This window comes from Halichoerus grypus, chromosome 1, assembly GCF_964656455.1.
Source record: "Halichoerus grypus chromosome 1, mHalGry1.hap1.1, whole genome shotgun sequence".
Lineage (NCBI taxonomy): Eukaryota > Metazoa > Chordata > Mammalia > Carnivora > Phocidae > Halichoerus > Halichoerus grypus.
Genome location: NC_135712.1, coordinates 166244781 through 166260046, shown reverse-complemented (window position 1 = coordinate 166260046; position 15266 = coordinate 166244781). Strand labels below are relative to the sequence as shown.

The 15266-nt window shown below is 38.1% G+C and overlaps 1 protein-coding gene across 4 annotated transcripts in view; it reads left to right on the top strand.

The window, feature by feature from the left end:
* Positions 1-15266, top strand: part of FANCD2 (FA complementation group D2) — a 56424-nt gene that overhangs the window by 7495 nt on the left and 33663 nt on the right. For 3 of the 4 annotated variants that reach the window (XR_013448992.1, XR_004913273.2, XM_036079848.2), the window contains exons 8-18: positions 1694-1772; positions 3004-3128; positions 4890-4977; positions 5721-5825; positions 6440-6540; positions 6931-7039; positions 7273-7308; positions 10317-10460; positions 12337-12471; positions 13794-13925; positions 15052-15162. Coding sequence is in view for 2 of the 4 variants with exons in the window: in XM_036079848.2 (XP_035935741.1) it covers positions 1694-1772; positions 3004-3128; positions 4890-4977; positions 5721-5825; positions 6440-6540; positions 6931-7039; positions 7273-7308; positions 10317-10460; positions 12337-12471; positions 13794-13925; positions 15052-15162 (1165 nt within the window). In the remaining 2 variants the exon portion in view is untranslated. Of the gene's footprint in view, positions 1-1693; positions 1773-3003; positions 3129-4889; positions 4978-5720; positions 5826-6439; positions 6541-6930; positions 7040-7272; positions 7309-10316; positions 10461-12336; positions 12472-13793; positions 13926-15051; positions 15163-15266 lie in introns of those variants that run through there. The other variant, XM_036079853.2, reaches the window with a different exon arrangement.

The window sequence follows — 15266 nt, the reverse complement described above, 5'->3', positions numbered from 1 at the left end:
TGAAAACAGTAATGAATAAGATTATTTTTTAACAAAAAATTGTAAACAACTGAAATGTTCAGCTCTAGGGGATTGGTTAAGTAAATGAGGTACATCCCTGTAATAGAATATTATGTGGACATTAAAAATTATACAGAGGACTGTTTAATGCCTTGCATTAATTTGAAAAAAAAAAGGTCAGATTACAAATCAGTATTTACAGTTTAGCCCAGTATTTTATTAAAAAAAAAAAAAAAATACAGGGTCCCTTGGGTGGCTCAGTCAGTTAAGCATCGGACTCTTGGTTTTGACTTGGGTCATGATCTCAGAGTCATGAGATCAAGCCCTGCATTGGGCTTCATGCTCAGCTTGGAGTCGGCTTGGAATTTTCTCTCTCACTCTTCCTCTGGTCCTCCCTCCCATTCCTCCCTCCCCGCTGTGCATGCATCCTCTCTCTTAAATAAATAAAATCTTTTAAAAAATACATATACCATACTATAGATACATATACGTATTAATAACAGACCGCTCTGGATGACAGTATTATAGGTCATTTTTACTTTCTCATTTTTAACGTGTTTTTTTTCTAGGTTTTGTATATAGTAATAATACACTTAAAGATAGATCTTTACAGGGCGCCTGGGTGGCTCAGTTGGTTAAGTGGCTGCCTTCAGCTCAGGTCATGATCCCAGGGTCCTGGGATCGAGTCCCACATCGGGCTCCCTGCTCGGCGGAGAGCCTGCTTCTCCCTCTCCCTCTGCCGGCCTCTCTGCCTACTTGTGCTCTCTCTATCTCTGTCAAATAAATAAATAAAATCTTTAAAAAAAAAAAAAGATGGATCTTTACAAATTTCTGCTTTGCCTGAATGGCTCACATAGATGCTCTATGTCTTTTTCAGTAGTTAAATTTGACTGCACTAAACAAAAACTGAGAATGCTGTCAAGAAAAAAACTGGAAGTAGTCCAAAACTTTCCACATAGAAGGTTGGGAGGAAGGCAGATGCTGTCATTTGGGGGGAAATAATAATAAGTAAGCCAACATTTCTTTTTTTTTTAAAAAGATTTATTTATTTATTAGAGAGAGCACACTTGCTCACATGCGAGGCTGCACATGAGTGGGGGGAGGGGCAGAGAGAGAGAGACTCTTCAAGCAGACTCCCCCTGAGCTTGGAGCCCCTTACGGGGCTTGATCTCACAACTCATGAGATCATGACAGGAGCCAAAACCAAGAATCGGATGCTCAAACAACTGAGCCACCCAGGTGCCCCTAGCATTTCTTCATCTATAAATGGTTTTCAGTACTTTCACAAACATAGTCTAATTTGACCTTCTATGTTTCCAAAGTAGTACATGCTTGCTTTTTTCAATACTTACCACTTTTCTACCTTTTAAATTTTTTCTTGTTCAGTTTGTTCACGTTTATTGCCTTTATTTTTTTGTTTACATTGTTATTAAGAAATACTCTCCAGATCTTCCTTAACCTTTCTAAACCCTCCCCAGATGCAGCCACTGTTAAGAGTTTAGTGTGTCTTCTTCCATCTTAACATATATGTGTCATGCTTTTCTTGTATCATCTGTGTGTCTAACACAGCTTGCAATATGTAAATGTTCAGTAAGTGTTAATTGAATGTCTGAAATGGTTTGTGCACTCTTAATGTTTGCTGTTGTGTAAATCAGAAAAGCTAAGTTTCTGTCTTCTTATCCTAACATTTCAGTGTGAACAGTGATGGACTTAACATGCCTAGACTCATCATTAGTCAGCTGAAATGGCTTGACAGAATTGTGGATGGCAAGGTAGGCTTTAGGACTTGTTCTATCTCTTGGATTTAGAGAGTCTGTTTTCCACACTTAACCAAACTTTTGGAATTTGCAGTGGTTTTTTTTTTTCCCTTTTCTAAGCTGAAAATTCACATTTTTCTATTTATCAGCTTTTTTCATCTTTCATAATTTGAGAATCATGGATATTTCACCCTTTAAATTTCTCCAGAAAAAAAAGAGAAATTTTTCTAATTATGATTACTAGATATCTATTAAATAAATATTTGGAAAGAAATTAGGTAGCTTTCAAAGTACACAGATGACTGTGTTTTATTTCTCAAAAGCAGTGAGATCCCAGACCAACCTACCTTGCTGCAAATGTTTAATCTGATTACAAATGGAAGTTTTTGCAATTATGTTATTTGTTATTAAGCACCTTGGTAAAATTGAATCTGTTTTGAGCCTAGTGTGTAAGGCCTATTTCTTTTCAGAGTTCTTTAAATCATTCTATTAATTTTTGTCACGCATTCCAAGGCTAAATCTTTATTTGGAAGAACATGAGTTTTGGAATTTCATGTGGACTAGAATTTTATATTATTGTGTATTTATTGTATTATATTGTACTTATTGTGTATCTTTGGGCAATGCATATCCTTACATTTTAAAAATGGGAATTGTCGGGGCGCCTAGCTGACTCAGCTAGTGGAGTGTGTGACTCTTGATCTCTGGGTTATGAGTTTAAGCCCCACGTTGGGTGTAGAGTCTACTTTAAAAAAAAAAAAAAGTAAAAAAAAGTAATTGTCACACAGACTCCATAGAGCTGTGAAGATTAAATGAAATAAAGTAGGGACGCCTGGGTGGCTCAGTCGGTTAAGCATCTGTCTTCTGCTCAGGTCATGATCCCAGCGTCCTAGGATACAGCCCCATATCAGGCTCCCTGCTCAGTGGGGAGTCTGCTTCTCAATCCACCTGCTCGAGCCCCCTCTCTCTCTCCCTCCCTCTCAAATAAATAAATAAAATCTTAAATGAAGTAAAGTATATAACAGACCCAGTAGATAATATACCATCCACGGTACTTGTTTTCTGTGTACTATCCCATGTGTGAAAATGTCTGGGTCATTTACCTCTGAATTTAGGCTTTAAGTTTGAATGTATGTATAGGTGCCATATTGTACATAAAATAATTCCAGCTCTACATTTCATGAGGAGGAAGTCTTTCTCTGTTCTGGGTAGTGTCTAACAGTTCTAACAGTCTCCTTCATTGCAGGATCTCACCACCAAGCTCATGCAGCTGATCAGTATTGCTCCACTGTACCTGCAGCATGACTTTGTCACCAGCCTACCTGAGATCCTAGGGGATTCCCAGCATGCTGATGTGGGGAAAGAACTCAGGTGGGTAAGCTCCCACTGTGGGAGCCTTAACACTGCAGAATGAAAACAGTAGTAGGTCTACGGTCATACCACCCTGAACGTGTCCGATCTTGTCTGAAAACAGTAGTAGTAATGTATTCCTATTTATATAAAAGAGGATGGTATCTACCTTCCATGAGTAGGTGTGAGATTTGACTTGTTTTTGTAATAATGAGTATATATTTGGGTAGACCCATCTACTTTTAAACTGTATAGTGGTTGTGAATATGAAGACTGGGTTAGGATTAGGCATATAAATTTGGTCTGTGGAGACCTAAATATGATCCATCTGGTTCGTTAGCATTTCTTCCATCCAGGGAGTCCTCAGTTGTGACTGCATATCCAAATCATTTGTGGAGCTTATCAAACATCTGCATTTTTTGGTCCCTAAATGACTCATTGTGATGTACATCACATCAGACCCACTGCTAAGAGCATTGCTTACTATCATTTATGTGAAAAATAGTAATTGGTAGGGCAGTAATTAAAGAAGAGAGAACAATACCCCTCTGTAGCAGGATTTGTTTTAATGCAATTTCCTGCTTACCCTCAAAATAGTTTTTAAAAATTCAGTTTGCAATACTTCCTTTTCTTTAGTTGTCTGCAAAGCTACCTCCAAAAATGTCCAATGATTTCTTGCCTTTGTACTTTTGGGTAGGATGCTTCCTCTGCGTATAGCGCTCTACCATCCACTTTGCCTGCTTAATTCCAGCTTGTCCTTTTGTATAGCCTTTTCTTAGAATCTGTCACTGTTCTCTATTCTGTGTTCCTGGAATGCCTTGCATGTACATCTGTCATACTTCTCATATGTCACTATAATTGTTGTAGGTTTTCTTTTTCCTTTTCTCAGGACGGATATGTGCCCAACTCAAGAGTGGTTACCTCTGGGTAGTGGAGATGGTGAGGAAAGGGCTTCTCGTTTTTACTCTGTTGTTTGAATTTTCTATAATGAACATGTATTTTTTTTAAGATTTTATTTATTTGAGAGAGAGAGACAGCAAGCACGAGTCGGGGGGAGGGGCAGAGGGAGAGGGAGAAGCAGCCTCCTTGCTGAGCAGGGAGCCTGATGTAGGGTTCGATCTCAGGACCCTGAGATCATGACCTGAGCCAAAGTCAGACGCTTAACCAACTGAGCCACCCAGGCGCCCCAAGCATGAATTTTTTTTAAATCAAAGCAATTTTTAGGGGCTCCTGGGTGGCTCAGTCAGTTAAGCGTCCTGCCTTTGGTTCAGGTCATGATCCCAGAGTCCCGAGATTGAGCCCCTCGTTGGGCTCCCTGCTCAGTGGGGAGTTTGCTTCTCCCTGTCCCTCTCCCTCCACCCCTCCCCCTGCTTGTGCTCTCTCTGTCTCAAGTAAATAGATAAAATCTTGGGCGCCTGGGTGGCTCAGTTGGTTGGGCAACTGCCTTCGGCTCAGGTCATGATCCTGGAGTCCCTGGATCGAGTCCCGCATCGGACTCCCTGCTCAGCGGGGAGTCTGCTTCTCCCTCTGACCCTCCCCCCTCTCATGTACTCGCTCTCTCTCATTCTCTCTCTCTCAAATAAATAAAATCTTTAAAAAAAAAAAAATAGATAAAATCTTAAAAAAAACAACAAACCAATTTTTAACAAAATATACTATTAACAAGTTCAGTGGGAACTGAGTATGTCCTCTCTTCCCATATCCTGAGTGATTTTTCCGAGTAATTATCTGCCCAGCTCTGTTAAAAGTTACACAGCTTTTCTCTTTTTCCACCATTCACAGTGACCTTTTAATGGAGAATACTCCACTCACTGTCCCTATCCTGGATGTTCTTTCCAGCCTCCGACTTGACCCGAAGCTCCTGTCTCAGGTAGGAAGGACTCTGCTCTCCAGAAACAGAGCCAGCTTTTTTACCTCCCAGAACCAGTGTCAGTCATTGCTTTGAAGCAGTTGCATATGAAAGGTTAATTTTGAAATGATACAGGGACGCCTGGGTGGCTCAGTTGGTTAAGGGTCTGCCTTTGGCTCGGGTCATGATCCCAAAGTCCTGGTATAAAGCTGCATGTTGGACTACCTGCTCAGCTTCTCCCTCTCCCTCTGCCCTTCCCCTCCGCTCGTGCTCTCTCTCTCTCTCAAATAAATAAGTAAATAAAATCTTTAAAAAATTTTTTGAAACGATATTGAATGACATTTCATCTCTTTTTCTCTTTGATGAACTTCATATGCCATAGTATGATGGATTTGCTGCTCTGTTTCAAAGCAGTAAGTTTTAGTGGAAATCACTATCTTGCATAATATTTACACACTGCTCCTCATAGGAATAATAATTTTATGTGTCTTCCTTCAGCCAATGGAAAATTCAGGCTCTAAATTATAAGATAATAACACTTTTACAGTTATTACCTGTCTGTTTTTGAAGAAACTGTGGCATTAACAATTGAAAGCTTGTAATTTGGAATAAAATTGAAAATAAAAGGAGGTGTTTTTCTTCCTAAATTACAAGTGAGAAAACTGAGTGAGAGAAGTAGGTTTTCTAATTTAACCTAACAGGTCAGTACTAAGTTGAGGTATTAACATAAAAATATTCAAGGTTTTTGTGCTTTTTATGTTTAGGTCCGCCAGTTGGTGATGGGTAAGCTGTTATCTGTGAGATTGGATGATTTACCTGTGATAATCAAGTTCATTCTTCATTCCGTAACAGCTGCAGATGCACTTGAGGTACCTTATTATTTCCCAACAAACACCAATGGCATGCTAGATCCTTGGGAGTACAGAGTATAATGGTGGTGCCCTTCTGAAAGTCAGTAATGGAAAAGAGATGTACCTAGATGAAGATACATCAATATACATTATTTAAACTAATAGCTTCTAATTCTTCTTTGTTCCCAAACCAATTGATAATGCTGATTAATCCAGATAGTATTCAGGGGATAGAATGGAACTAGCTAGATTTATTGTTGCATAAGCGTTATATTTGCTATTTTAGTGTAATACCTCAAGGAATTCTGAAATTTTGAAGGGCATAACATACTATCCTTGCATTAACTATTTTCATTAACTCTCCTTTTCAAAATGCCTTGTCTAGGGGCACCCCGTAGCTCAGTCAGTAGAGCATGCGACTCTTGATCTTGGAGTTTTGAGTTTGAGCCCCATGTTGGGTATAGAGATTACTTAAAAATAAAATCTTAAAAAAAAAAAAAAACCTTATCTAACATTTAGTGATTCTTCTTACTCAGTCTTTCAGGGGATTGTTATGGCTCTGCTGAAAGAGCGAACTGTGCCAATCCACTGTGAATGAGCAGAACACATAACTTAATATTTATTTTCCACAGGTAATTTCTGAGCTGCGGGAGAAGTTGGATCTGCAGCATTGTATCTTACCATCGCGGTTGCAGGCTTCCCAAAGCAAGTTGAAAAATAAAGGACGACAAAGGTATAATGTCATCGACAGTTACCACCCTTTTTCTCACATGGGCAAGGCAAGTTTTCTGACATTTATTCTGAAGCCAGGACAGTAGATCTTAATACTTGCAACTACAAATAATGGTAATAATATTGTTTGCATGTACCATTATACAGTGCTTCAAATCATATGTATGTGGTACATGGAATGTGTGTGTACATGTATACGTTGGCAGGTGGGGTGTATTCTCCCGGCTATTCAGATCAATCGTAGATAGACTACAGTACAAGTTTATTAGCCATTTTACACATGAAGTTGTGCCTTGGAACAGGCACTTGGCTAGTAAACAGGAATCCAGATTTTATAAGTTCCTCTCTGGTAAATGGAAGAATGATTTTTTTCCCCCTCTGCTACTTGTAGTTCTTCAGGAAATCAAGAAAACAGCGGTCAGGACTGTGTTATTCTCTTCTTTGATGTAATAAAGTCAGCTGTTAGATACGAGAAAATCATTTCAGAAGCCTGGATTAAGGTGAGTGAGATCTTTATGACTTTGAATATTAAGGAGGAAGTAGGTGGCAATCAGTGATGGATAAGTAAGTAAAGGTAGGTGGGAAGAAAAGTGTTAAAAGTCAGTCAAGTAGAAATGATAGATGATGGTTCCCAGATGGGCAGATTTCTTCTCAGGAGAATAGGGCATGCTGAATAAAGTGAAATGTGTTCTACTTATGTGTTGTAATATTTTTGTGACCCTTTTTTTTCTAGGCAATTGAAAGCACTGCCTCAGTGTCTGAACACAAGGTAACATTCTCATACTATGAATTTTAAGTACCACAGACTTAAAATTAATTATATGGCTAGTTTTCCTTCTTTTCTCTCGCTCTCTCCACAGTCATCCCTTCTGTGCCTTCTGTAGTTGCTCTAATAAACATTAGCTGTCTGGGGAAGATAATCTGAGGGGATGATTTGCTAGATGGTCTTTCCTACTCATCTTGGCAATAAAATAAACCTAAGCTATCCATAAGGGGAAATATTAACATTCCAAACAAGCACAGTGAGTTGCAGTCCCAAGAAGCCAAGTCCCCATAGATGAAGTGAAGACAGGAGTCACTTGGGGCATGAGTCGGGTCCCTGTATCCATCTGATTACCCTTCCTTCTGCGAAATGGAATTGTCGAGATAATGGCATTCCATGTTTTACTTACCTTTACCCATGTCAGCCTGACCAGAGTGAATCAAATAGTCCCATCCATTCACTGTCAAGGCCGTAGTACTGAATCTGTCTTAATTATGGAAATTTTTTATTCTATTGAGAAGCCAGATGATTGCGTTTCTTATGTACTAGTTGGTTCCCATTAAGGACTTTTCTTTAGTTGGAATCTGTTTTGTTTTGTGGGATTCTATTAGAGTATCCAGTTGTTGGGTGGCTCAGTTTTTTGTGGGGGAGGGATCAAATTATCCTAACACAACTTTTTCTTACTTCATTTTTGCATAATCCTTGGCCACCTGTATACCTATTTTACCTGTTTTTACAGATTTCTAATTATTATATAATTTTGCTTTCTGATTTTTTTTTCTCTTGAGATTATATCATAAACGTTTTATATGCTTCTGCAATGTCTTTATGTCTTTTTTTTTTTAATAGTCTCCACACCCAGCGTGGAGCCCAATGAGGGACTTGAACTCACATTCCCGAGATCATGACCTGAGCCAAAATCAGGAGTCAGACACTTAACTGACTGAGCTATCCAGGTGCCCCATTATTTATTTTTTAATGGGCAATTTGTACCTTTTGATCCCCCTCACCCATTTTTTTTCTTAAAGTTTTTATTTTTAAATAATCTCTACACCCAATGTGGGTCTCAAAGTTACAATCAAGATCAAGAGTTGCATGCTCTACCGACTAAGCCCCCCCACCTCTGGCAACTACCAGTCTGTTCTGTCAATGAATTCAGTTTTTTGTGTGTTTTGTTTTGTTGTTTATTTTTTAGATTCCATATAGAAGTGAGATCATAAGGTATTTGTCTTTCTGTCCGACTTATTTCACTTAGTATAATGCCCTCAAGATCTGTCCATATTGTTACAAATAGCAAGATTTCATTCTTTTTATGGCTGAATAATATTCCAGTGTGTGTGTGTTTGTGTGTGTCTGTGTACTTACCACATTTTCTTTTCACTTAGGTTGCTTCCATGTCTTCACTATTGTAAATAATGTGTAGGGATCATAGGAATGCAGATATTTTGTCAAATTAATTTTTAGTTTTTTTGAATAAATACCCAGAAGAATTTCTGGATCATATGATATTTCTACTTTTAATTTTTTGAGGAACCTCCGTACTGTTTTCCATAGTGGCTGCACCAATTCACATTCCACCAACAATGCACAAGGGTTCCCTTTCTCTACATCCTCAGCAACACTTGTTGTTTTTTGTCTTTTTTAACAATAGCCATTCTGACAGGTATGAGGTGATATCTCATTGTAATTTACATTTCTGATGATTAGTGACGTTGAACATCTTTTCATGTGTCTGTTGGCCATTAGTATGTCTTCGAGAAAATGTCTATTCAGATCCTTGGCCCAGGGGTACCTGGGTAGCTCAGTTGGTTAAGTGTCCGACTCTTGATTTCATCCTAGGTCATGATCTCAGGGTCTTGAAATCGAGCCCCATGTCAGGCTCTCCCTCCCTCTGCCCTCCCCCCCCCCCCATTCGCACTTGTTCTCTCTAAAATAAAAAAATGTAAAAAAGATCCTTGGTGGGGCACCTGGGTTGCTCAGTCGGTAAAGCGTCTACCTTCAGCTCAGGTCATGATCCCAAGGTGCTGGGATCGAGTCCCATGTCAGGCTCCCTGCTCTGCGGGAAGCCTGCCTCCCTCTGCCTGCTGCTCCCCCTGCTTGTGTGCTAGTGCTCGCTCGCTCGCTCTCTCTCTGTCAAATAAATAAATAAAAATCTAAAAAAAAAAATTATTGATCCATCTTTTAAATTGGATTGTTTAGTGTTTTGCTCTTGAGTTGTATGAGTTCTGAGTGGTTTTTTTTTTTGTCCTGCTTGACTTCTTTTAACTTTTTTTTTTAACATAGTTAATACAAGCTAATTGTGGAGGAAAAAACCCACAAGGAATCTGAAAATGTTAAAAATAAATTTCTTTTCACTCTCTGTTCCATTCTGCATGGATAATTCTTCTTCTAGATTTTTTCTTATTCATATACAAGCTGTATGTCTATGTGAGTGCAGGCATTCTTACACTTACACATAGTTATGTTTGTATATTGTTTTTACAAAAATAAAATCTTACTGTGTTATTGTCTTGCAGGTTGCTTTTTTTTAATTTCATGGTGTCATGAATGTCAAAAAATGTAGTCTAGCTTACTCTTTTTAATGGCTGTATAATCTGAAAATGACTATCAGATTTTAATTTTTTTCATATTGACAGACATTTGCAACCTCTCCCAACTTTTCAGAAAGTAGTTTTCCTAATAATGAAATATATACTAAGGTTGGCAAGTGATTTTTCTTTAATAGATGTGAAGATATTCAAAGTTATTTCTGTAATAATATCACTTCAGCTTATATTCCAGAGTTTCCATAAAAGATAACAGTCGTTAATAGTTGTAGCACTTTATTTCTCTGAAAAACATTTGTGGGTTTTATGGGGAAAAAAAAAAGTAGATACTCTCATGGGAGTATGTTGAGCAAATAAGTATCACCCCTTCTGTGTTTTCATGGGAAAAAGTTGTGAGTTGCTATTTCATGGAAATAAATGTACTGATTTATTAAACTATTTCTTTGTTGTCATATTTATTGACAATAGACTTTTGACGTGGCAATGCTTCTCATCATCTATAGCACCAACACTCAGACAAAGAAGTACATTGAGAGGGTGCTAAGAAATAAGATTCGATCAGGCTGCTTTCAAGAACAGCTGCTGCAGAGTGCATTCTATATTCATTACTTGGTAAGTGTCAGAATCAGAAACATTGGTCTGAAAGTTATAGAGAAGTCATTTTTAACCTTTCCTACTCAGTGTGGAAATCTTGACAATACAACCTTTGCTGGATGTTGATTTTTGACAGCTCACTATATTTCAAAATATAGTAGGATTATTATTTACCTTGATCGAGACATTATGATGTTAATAAAACCAACCTAAGATTGGTGTCTTATCTTTTTAGAAAAAAGGTGACAAAATTGGTTTATGTTGAACTGATTAAACTCATGCCCCGAATTATTTTTTACAGGAAATGTTTTAGTTCAGGTCTTCTAATTACATACTTATATAACTTGATTTTTACCTTAAAATGGAAAGCTTTGCAGCTCCCATATATAAATTTATTCATGTGAGTTTCAGCCCATTGTTCAAGTGCATTGAGACTTTCAAATCTTAACTTTGCATTATTCATTTTAATTATCTAGCTCTTTGTGATATGCAGCTTTGACAAACTTGCCTTCTGTATCCTGTTCTAAGCAGTTTTTAAAAACCCTGAGCATAACAGGACCAGAGGAATTCTAATAGACATAATTATGCATCTTTTGAACCATCCGTATTTGGCTGTTAAGTGCTGTGACTCTTGGGTGATTATTTCTGTTGAAAAATAAGCCATTTGATTAGAATTTTGTAAGTTAGGAATGGTATTTCCTGGTGAATTTTCAGGATATTAACAGCGTATACCTTCTTAGAAAACTGGATAACCAGTAGTTTGGGGCTTGACTTAGGTACTAATGAGAATATATAGTTTGGTCTTAAGATTTTATATTTAGAAATGGATTTAATGTTTCTATTATTTCATCTTACAGTCCTTTCTCTGCTTATTTCTGGGAATGATGTGTGTTTTGGGCTATAATTTTCCAGAAGGCAGAAACCATATATAATTTTTTAAAAGATTTATTTATTTTGGGGGGGCAGGGGCAGAGGAAGAGGGAGAGAGAAACCCAAGCAGACTCTGTGCTAAGTGTGGAGCCCAATGCAAGGCTCAATTTCACGACCCCGAGATCACCACCAGAGCCAAAACCAAGAGTCGGACACCTAACCAACTGTGCCACTTGGGCACGCCATATATAATTTTTTACTGCATTTTCCTCAGCAAAGCATTATACCCATTTCAGGGCTTAATTTAAGATTTTTTTTTAATTGTGATGGCATCAGTAAAGAAGCTGGACTTAAACTGGTTATTTACTTTGGGTCCATTAATGTCCATCTTCTGCCTTGTTGCTAAGACATGATCAGTTCTCTTTTTGATCTTAGGAGAAATCGATTTAATTAGTATTGAACCTTATAGATTGATTTCAAATCATAACCAAGGCAGAGCAGACCCAGATTGAGTGAGGAAATTGGGATTTAGAAGATCTGGATTCTAGGGGCGCCTGGGTGTCTCAGTCGGTTAAGTGTCTGCCTTCGGCTCGGGTCGTAATCCCGAAGTTCCAGGATCGAGCCCTGCATTGGGCTCCCTGCTCAGTGGGGAGTCTGCTTCTCCCTCTCCCTCTACTCCTCCCCCACTTTGCTCTCTCTCTCTCTCTCTCTCTCTCTCAAAAAAAAAAAATCTGGATTCTAGTCCCAAGTTGGGCAAATAGGAATAATGCTATTAGGCTTATAATTTAACTTCTTTTAGCTTCCAGGTCACTTCTTATCCTTACATCTAATCCCATTGATCCTGAGCGAAAACTCAGAATGATGAAAGATAATTTTGAGTAAAACAAAGATTAAGTTACCTTAAGTTAAAATGAGAGTTGGTGAGGAGAACTCTGACATCCTATAAGGGTTTGCAAGTCCTGGTTCTTTAATAACTAAATTCCTCCCACAGCTTCTTTTTTTTCTCTTCTCTTCCCCCTTCAAGGTCCTTAAGGATATTTGTCCATCCATTCTGTCGTTGGCACAGAGTTTGTTGCACTCCCTAGACCAGAGTATCATTTTGTTTGGCAGTCTCCTATACAAATATGCATTTAAGTTTTTTGACACTTACTGTCAGCAGGTATGTTGAAATATTTATTTTGGAGAGAAGGGAACAGGAAGAAATGCAATTCCAAGTGACTTGCATGTGATATGATGTTTATTTCTTGTTGGTTGGAAGGTATTGAAGGAAGAACTCTGAACTGGGAGTTGGGAAAACTTAGTTCTAGTCCTAGTCTTAATAAAATGAGGGAGACTGGACTGGAGGATCTAACTCTGCATTTTGAGCTCTAAAATTCTCTGATTTTAAAATGAAGGTCCACATCCAGTCTATTTTAAATAAACCATGGCTGAAAGGGCTGGGGTTATTGGGCCATTTTTGTAGTATACAGAAAGAGCAGTTTTAAAATTTAGCTGCAAATGATCAACTGGCAGTTAGTTGATCCTGGAGTTGTTCTCTAGAAAAAATTGTGGAGAAAAACAAATGAAGGAGAAGTGCCTGAGGGCATAACCCTATTCCCATGAACATGAGACACAAAATTTAATAGCACATATCCAGAGAGGGAAGGCTGTACTTGTGGAAAGTGATTCTGAAATCAAAGAACAGAGGGTCTTATTTTGTATTTTTTTGTACATGCTATACTTACTAGTAACAATGTCAAAACATTTGAATGGAACTTATAAAAATAAAGACAAAATTTTAAAGCAGAGCAGTAGATTCAGCTGGCATGAGCTAGCTGCTGCAGTTGAGAAAACCATATGATTCAGTATGGAGCAGCAGTATAAAGGAAAGGGAGAATGGCATACAAGGTATTTTTTGGAACCATCTTAATGTTTTAGAGATATTATCATGGCTCATGTTTGCTTGAAACATACAAGTCTAACCTGTAAAAACCTTTAAAACCTTTAGCTTCTTGAGTTCCATCTTTTTTTTTTTTTTAAGATTTTATTTTTAAGTAATCTCTACACCCAACATGGGGCTCGAACCCACAGTTGAGAGATCAAGAGTCACATGCTCCAGCTGAGCTAGCCAGGTGCCCTGAGTTCTATCTTTTTAGTACATTTTAACAGATTAAGTACAACCATAGCTTAAAGGGTAGTATTTAACCCAACTGAAAAAAGAAGGAGACTATGCCAGGGAGCAAAATCAGGAGGGCTTAGATAGTGCTCACTGATAAATTTTAGGAATTAGTCAAGAGTGGATGGTTGTGTAGTTAGGTTGGCATAATCCTCAACCTCCTGAAACCAACATCAATGTAAAGTAGATAATAGAATTAGACAATGGGATAGGGTAGGTTGGGATTTTAACCAAGTTGAGATTGGAATGGTCTCAAGAATTAATCCTTTTAAGATGGCCATGTCATATTTTTATTCACACTGTCCTATTGACTCTTTACCGTATAGGAAGTGGTTGGTGCCCTAGTGACCCATATCTGCAGTGGGAATGAAGCTGAAGTTGATACTGCGTTGGATGTCCTCCTAGAGTTGGTAGTTCTAAACCTATCTGCTATGAAGCTGAATGTCGTCTTTGTGAAGGTATCTCTCCCTCCAGTGACATAGATTGAGTCATTTTTCTTTCTTGCATGTATCTGAGAGATATCTGGCATCTGTTAATTAGCAGCAATTTAATTTGTATTTTAGATATTGAGCACTATAATTGGTAGGAGGGGGTGGGAAGGAGGTGAGGTAATGGGCAAATAATAGAAAAAACTCATTTATGTATGTATTAATGCATTCAGCAAATACTTCTTTGTACCTATGTGCACACTCTATTCTGGGTGCTCTGTATATGAAACTTAGTTCTTGCCTTTGGGATAGTAAAACACATAAACAAGTCACTGTAAATACAACATGAGAAATCTCTAGAAAGATAAAGTGCTATAGATGCACCAGAGCAAGAATAATTAATTTGGTCTAGGAAACTGGGTACTTCTTCAAAGAGTAGATTTGAGTGATTCTTGAAGTTTGGGCATGATTCGATAAGAGAAAATAAAGGATGTGCATCTAGGCAGAGGACAGTTTAAACAGAAGCAAATTGGCATCCAGGTCCATGGTACGACAAGTAGACTAGCATGGTTGGCAAATGGGACATATGGTGAGAAGTGGTGGGAGGTGAGGCTCGGAAGACATAGGACAGTGTTAGATTATGAAGGCTCTCAAATACCATGCTGAGGAGTTTCAACTTTATTTTGTAGACCGTAGAGAGCTATTACAGGCTTTTCATAGAGAGTTGACATAATCACGTCTGGGCTTTGAAAGGTAACTGTAGGTCATGTTATCCCCATATTAGGGATGAGAAAGCTGAGGTTTTGCCCAATGTTAAAAAGTAACTATTTCCCTCGTGACTGCTTCCACATCTGTAAAGAATGAATAAGTACTTCGTGGAGGGGAAGCCGAGAAGGGATGTTATGATAAGGAATATGGTCAGAGATATAACTTTTGGCAGAGTACTGTTTTCACTAAGAAGGAAAGGGTGGAGAAGAAGAATAGGGAGAAGTAGGAGGTATGTTAGGATGACTAACCCTTTGGGCTCTGAGCACAGCTTGAGAGAACTTGAGCTTTTATGGCTATCTGGATGCCTCTTACAAGGATTTTAGTTTTTTTATTTGGTGGAAAAAAGTATTAGTGGCTAAACTTATTGTTGGCATTTTTTTTTCCATAGGGCATTTTAGATTATCTGGATAATATGTCCCCTCAGCAGATACGAAAACTCTTCTATATTCTCAGCATACTGGCATTTAGCAAACAGCATGAAGCCAGCAGTCACATCCAGGTAACAGGCAGTATGTTGAGAAACCTTTAAAACTTTAAACTTCTTTAACTGAAATTCACTGAACAAAATCACTTTAGCCTGTGTACGAATAGAAATCAAGTACA